General features: G+C 44.0%; 1 protein-coding gene across 1 annotated transcript; it reads right to left on the bottom strand.

Moving 5' to 3' along the window:
* Positions 1 to 5,053: 5,053 nt before the first annotated feature.
* RNASE2 (ribonuclease A family member 2) lies at positions 5,054 to 6,017 on the bottom strand. Its single transcript, NM_001009133.1, is given in 3 exon segments — positions 5,054 to 5,298; positions 5,301 to 5,721; positions 5,948 to 6,017. Coding segments are annotated over 2 exon segments (483 nt in total). The 5' UTR covers positions 5,717 to 5,721; positions 5,948 to 6,017; the 3' UTR covers positions 5,054 to 5,231.
* Positions 6,018 to 6,809: the final 792 nt, after the last annotated feature.

The following is a 6,809-nucleotide window of genomic DNA, read 5'->3' as shown; positions in this document are numbered from 1 at the left end:
CTACATGCATTTTAAGAAAAACATTTATTAACCAAAATCAAGATTTAGTTTAGAAACAAGGTTGTTTTTCATAGGTAATTTAAAATAGGGATGTAGACAGAATTTCTATGCTTCTATCCCTACTAATTCCCTCACTTCCTTATGTAATTAGAGTGGAAACACAGCTTATAAAATGTGAGTATCAGCTGGGCTCGGTGGTGTGTATTTGTAGTCCCAACTACTGGGACGGTTAGGATGAGAATATCACTTAAACCCAGAACTTCAAGTCCATCCCGGGCCACATAGGGAGATCTCCTCTCTAAAAATGAACTAAGAGGCTGGGTGTGATGGCTTAGGTCTGCAATCCCAGCACTTTGGGAGGCCAAGGGGGGCGGATCACTTGAGGTCAGGAGTTTGAGACCAGCCTAGACAATATGGTGAAATCCCGTCTCTACTAATAATACAAAAATTAGCTGGGCATGGTGGTAAGCGCCTGTAGCCCGTGCAGCTCAGGAGGCTGAGGTGGGGGAATCGCTTGAACCTGGGAGGTGGAGGCTGCAGTGAGCCAAAATTGCGCCACTGCCCTCCATCCTGGGCCAAAAAATAAAATAAAATAAAATAAAATAAAAATGAACTAAGAAACAAACAAAAAGTCAATATCAGGCAAAATTGATTACAATGTTTAGCCTAGATCCCTCTCTCTTCTGCCCTGAAAATGAGGTCTTCCTTTCCTTTTGGAAAATCAATTCACGTACATCTTGAAAGACAAAGCCTGTTATTTTTTCATTAAAATGCTTGATCTACTTGGATATCCTTGAACATTGCAGGCTACTCTGCTGGTGGGATCTCATATTCATGAGTCCAAAGTGTAGTCATAATCTCTGCAAATGTATCTCCCCAAGGTTGAAAATTTGCCTCGTTGACCTTCCATTAAACCCTACATAAAGACATCTGCTCTGATATGTTCCCAATTATTAAAAAGTAAAACAAAGCGAAAACAGTAGCATTGTGAATTAACCTTCCTTCTGTGCTGGACTTTACAGAATGTGTTAGAGCTGGTAGTTGAAAAAACTACGGTTTGTTTCTCCGGCAAGTAACAAAGACTCTCTATAAGAATGTACGTTTTGATAAATAAAAGTTTTGTTACTTGGTTCAATTAAGAAGGCCACTGGGAGTATTCTCCAAAGCAGCGTCTTTCTGAGGGAAAGTGACAAGAATGATCTATGGGGTGATAGGGAGGGCAGAGGGTGTATCATCACTTGTAGAAGAGGAGTCCCAGTTGCCCAGACACAGTGAGTGATTCTGTCAGCACATAGTTCATATGTTATGGTAATGAGGCTCCTGCTAGAGTGGAGACTTTAGCATGGTGAGGAGGAAAGTTCATGCCAGTTTGTCTGTAAGTTGCTGGGTTATGCCAGGAGCTGGTTCCGACCTGCAAGCTTGTAAAACAGGCTGATTGCTGAAGTTGATTAAATTCTTATAATCCCTGGAGACTTTCCCTGCCTGCTTATAGAACAATTAACTGCATTTACTCCTGCGAGACTTCCTGAAGATTTAATATTAAGAGAATTTTATAAAATCAGACCTGGGAGGTTCAAGGAAGAGAAGTGGACTCCAAGGATCACGTCTTTGGAACACGCTGACGTGACTACTTAACTTCTCTAATGGTAGTCTCTGTGGTGCTGGCCTTGGGTCCAGGGCAATCAGAAAATCTTGGATGTCTACTGCAGAAGGGGCAGTGAGTCCAGCCAGGGTTTCCTGATGGTCAATCACAGAAACCTCCTTGGTCTTGTTTGAATCGTCTCACCCCCTGGGAGAGGGGAGCTGCCTCTGACCTCAGCCCAATCCTCATCGTGGGGATGGCAGGAAGATGATGTGGAAGGCATGGAGGGGCTGGTGAGAGGCCATGGCAACAGGGAGGGGAATAGCATGGGGCTGCAGCATGAGAGGATGATGGTGCAATTCACTGAGATTGGAAGACTCTTGTTTCCCTCTCCCTCAACCTGTGGTCCTTCATTGGGGCCTTGCTTCCACTCTTGTCTCCCAAAAAGTTGAGTTCTGCACAGCAGCTGGACTGATCTTTAGGCAGCATTATTCTTGCATGTAACATGCTCGATTTGTGCCCCATGAGGAACTTATTTTATTCTTCCATCTTCACAGGCATGAAGGGTCTGAACCTCATTAACTCCTATCATTAATACTCATAGCTATGATGATCTTGTCCTGACCAACCAACTTCTGTGGTTCTAACACGCCAAACCTCTATCTATTCAGGACCATTTTTAAAAAATGAAAATGTTTGAATACATCAAGGAATAAACACATACAAAAATGCAAATAGTTGTAGTCATTTTCTTTCAGATGTTTTAATCAACTTATTGTAAACACAGAACTGAAGTCTACTTACAGCTTTAGTATTGGTCAGGACTTTTGAACTCTTTCTCTTTGCTGGGATGATTCTCCACCTGCTGTCTGCATGACTGGCTGCTTTTCCTCCTGTTCAGATTTCATTCTCTGAGATGGGTCTTTCCAGGTGACACTCTGCTCTGTCACTTCTGTGGCACATACACATACACATATGTACTGCTCTGTGTAATTATCTGTGTACCATGCTATGTATTTTTCCTTCTGACAGTTCGGAAATTTTGTATGCTTAGAACAATTTTGTATGTTTATTTTTATCCTAGTATAATGTGGCCCCAAAAGAGCAGTGACCTGTCTTGGCCTGTGTTGCATCAACACTCCCTCAAACTGTGCCTGGAGCAAGGTGTCTACTCAGTAGATGTCTACTGTATGAATGAATGAGTGAAGGAATGAATGACAGGAGAGGGGATGAAGACACAAGGTGGAGAGGGTCCAGCGGGGACTGATCCCTCTATCCTATGGTTTTAGAGATGAGGCATCCCTGACTGGGAAGACACCTGTGATCTGGTACCTGAAGCGAGAAGGTCCACTCCATCTTTCTTCACAGGAAATGTGGCTCCAGCTTTAAGTGTCCCACCCTCTCCTTCTGCTACTTTGAGGTTATGGGAAGACTGCACTCATTTCCTGATATGCCCTATTTTACCTGGAGTCGGTGGATTCTGTTGAGCACTGAGATTTCCCAAACTCAGTGTCTCTGTGCAAACTTTTAAGTTCACAGCCCCCCCTTGGAGAAGCAAGATCTCAATAGCTTCTTCAGAGGAGACACTTTAATACATCTGCTGTCTGATGCCAGTGGAAGCACCATTACTGACATGGAGTCATCCGAGGAATGGAAATTGCTATTTCTGAGGGTCTGGAAGAGGAGCAGAGTATGGAAATCAGAAATCTCTGACTGAAGGACCAAGGTGCAGATCTGATGGCATCGTATCTCTGTTGTATTCTGAGTCGGGCCGTTCAAAAAGACCCACTCTGTTCCTAGAACAATCACTTGAATGCTGCACCTGTCCACAGCTTGCAAGAAAGGACTTCCCCTTCCTATTTCTCATGGATTCCTGAGTGAAGCCCTGTAATGGAGTCCAGGGCAAGGGCTCTCATTATCCATTTCTTCTCTCTCTGGGTCTACAAATCCCTGATTTTCGAGGCTGTGCCCTTCCTGCCAGGTGTTGAATGAACCTTTGACTCACCATTGGGAACATCTATGGAGGGCAGAATGGGCAGGAGCCAACTCACCTTCGTGAGTGCTACCACTTCCCCATCCTCCTCCTTCCATTTCCCCTTCCCACGTGACCAGCGGCTCCCCATCTCCAGGATATGGAAGTTTTGGGAAAGATGTCCACCTCTCCTCCAGGCAGCATTACAATCTGTCCATATTGCTGTCTGAACAATTTATCTAATTGCACATTTGACTCAAACCCTGGTTGCACCTCTAGTACAATTGCTAATAGCTGGAGATTTGATGTGCTCATTTAAAAGGAATATCTCTGAGGCTAAACTTATTTTTATCTTGGTTTCACCATGTTTATAGCATTCTTCACTTTTTCTACTTTCTGTTTTTGTGTTTTCTATCGTAACATTCAATCCTATCAAAATTTATCATTCATAAATCATAATGAAACATGTGCATTTTCAGCTTTTTCACTGCAGCCCCTATATCTCTTGGGATAGAAATCATGTCAATAAAAACCAGACTTCAACCATAGAGCATCAAATAGGACCTCAGTATCAAATTGGGCTCAATTGTGAAATACAACTAAAACAAGTGGAGATCTATACTCATTATAGGTTGGTGTGGGGGAGGGGTCAGTGGATGGAAAATTACCTAGAGGAGATATCAAGGCTAGGGAGACCAATGCTAAGTTGATGTAATTGGATTTTTGTTTTTTGAAGGTAGGTCAGGAATCAGTTATCACATGGAGAATGATGGGGGAATTAAGGAATTTGGTCAAATATTGAGGGTGAGAGACTCATGATAAACCAAGTTGGGAGGACTTCTGTTAAACCTGACTTTGGGTCTGGCACTGGTGGCTCATGCCTCTAATCCCAGCACTTTGGGAGGCTGAGGAGGGCGGATTGCCTGAGGTCAGGAGTTGGAGACCAGCCTGGCCAACATCTTGAAACCCCCTCTCTAAAAATTACAGAAATTGGCTGGGTGTGATGGTGCATAACTGTAATCCCAGCTACTCGGGAGGCGGAGGAAGAAGAATAGCTTGAACCTGGGAGGTGGAGTTTGCAGTGAGCTGAGATCTCGCCACACACTCCAGTCTGGGCGACAGAGCGGGACTCTGTCTCAAAAAATAAATAAAATAAAATAAAATAAAATAAAATAAAAAATAAATATAAATGACTCTACAAGGAAGGACTAGGAAGCCCAACAGGATAACCTAGTTGTGAAGAGGGTTTAGAGGAGATGACTAAAGCTTGATCAAAGCAAGAGTCTTCGACAGTTGCTAGATATCGGTTGAGACCTCAGCTTCTCAGCCTAAAGCAGGGAGAGGGATAAGACTGTGCTGTTTCATGACAGAAAGCGTCTCTTATCTTCAAATCTCTCTGTTTCCCGGAAGTCTCAGGTTAGAGGAAGAAAAATCTCTAGAGTAGATTGTCACTAAATGACAGCAGAGCGGCTAATGAAGACACACAGACACTTTCAGATGAATTTGCAAAGCAGTTTATTGCAGGGTTCACAAGGCACTTCAGCTCAGGAAAGCTGAAGGGGTATGGAGACTGATGAGGACAGATGCTGATACCCAAAGTATATGGAGAGATGGGATCTTGGCTATGATTGAGGAGCTTGGCAGATGAGTGATGATGAGGAGTGCTGATACAGGAGCTTAGATGATTCTATCCAGGTGAACTGGAACCACCGGATACTGTGGAGGGTCCCGTCGTTGATCTCTGTGTCACATGCAACTATATAGAACATGTTTGCTGGTGTCTGCGCATACCTGCAGTTTGAAATATTCTGTGGACTTGGAGTTGTGAGGTTACAGTGGATTAAAGGCACCTGGCTTCCACTTTGATGACAATTTTTGCGAGTTTTGTTACTAGGACAGGTCATATTTGGGTTACCACAAACATTAACTACGTTAGCAAAAGTTGTAAGAAGGAAAGTATTTTGGTTTTTGCATCGCCGTTGATAATTGTTAATGACCTGCATTGCATTGGTGCATTGCTGGGATGTCATATTGATGTGCTGGGTTTCAAACCATTGAGCCCAGGTAAACTGTGGAGGTTTGACATGGAGTGAGCCCTCCACAGCCAGAAGCCCCAACAGAAGAAGCAGACAAATTTGGGAAGTGAACAGTTTTGGAACCATGTTTCCTGTAAGAAAAGAAGAGAAGTAACTACTCCCTGATCGGGTCTTGGTTATGACACAAACTGTAGTGTCTTACCCCACAGGCCCCTCTGCGGCCACTCTGGGGTCCCATTTCCTTTACTTCCTGTCCCCAAAGTGTGCAACGTCTCCTAAGCACTAACGTCAGCTCTCTTCTCCCTCAGTTGCTGCCCCATTGCTGCCCCTTCTGTCCCAGCTCTGGGGATCGTTGACTTACCCAGTCTCCGCGCTGTAGCTCCTGTGAGAACTGATCCAGCTGGTTGTTCTGGGGTTCAGGGGCAGCTGGTCTCCCCTACTTGGAACTGTTTAAATAAAGCATCCCTTGGTGGGTTGGGCCAGCAGAGCCCGGAGGGAGGGTCTGGCTCTTGGCCATGCAGAAACCCACAGATTGGTACATAGTCCACTTGTGCAATCATCCTTTTTATTTGATGACTTGGCTGAGCAACGGATACCCAAGGACAGCCCTGCTGCTCTTTCTGCTATAAGGACTCTAATTCCAAGTCATCCTGTGTAAGACAGAGTTTTGCTGGTTAGATCCAAACTCTGGATGAAAACTATATGCTGCCGGCAGAATGACCACAGATTTTATAACTGTCCTCTGGCAGGCCACTAAATGACCAAAGTACATGAAGGCAGGCATAGTAGTTAGAACAAATAGAGCCACTGAGGGCTGTTTGCCCAGGAGAAACCCAGCTTCCCTTTCATTTTTAGTAATATCCTTGGTTCTCTCTCACACAAATGCTCTCCATCTCATCCACCACTCTTGCTGGAAACTTGAGCTATTAATTTCTTGGGGCACAAGATTCTGTAGACAATTAAAACAATCTGCTCCACATACTTGAGGGATTTTTTTCCTTTACTCCTCTTGCATTGGATCCACTTTCTCTTAAGTCTTTCCCTGATTATTGCTTCCACTTTGTGTAAAGTTACACAACCTGAAAACACACTGAGGTCAGTTGTAAAATCGGCAGAGAATGAATGAACATTTGGTGTCATGAAAGATTCCAACCTAGCACTCGGTATTCCTGTGATCTTTTCAGCCTATGGTATTTTCTACAAAACAGTGTGTTGTGGG

This window comes from Pan troglodytes, chromosome 15, assembly GCF_028858775.2.
Source record: "Pan troglodytes isolate AG18354 chromosome 15, NHGRI_mPanTro3-v2.0_pri, whole genome shotgun sequence".
Taxonomy (NCBI): Eukaryota; Metazoa; Chordata; class Mammalia; order Primates; family Hominidae; genus Pan; species Pan troglodytes.
Note: the sequence above shows the minus strand (reverse complement) of the source record. Positions and strands in the feature narration are given on the sequence as shown.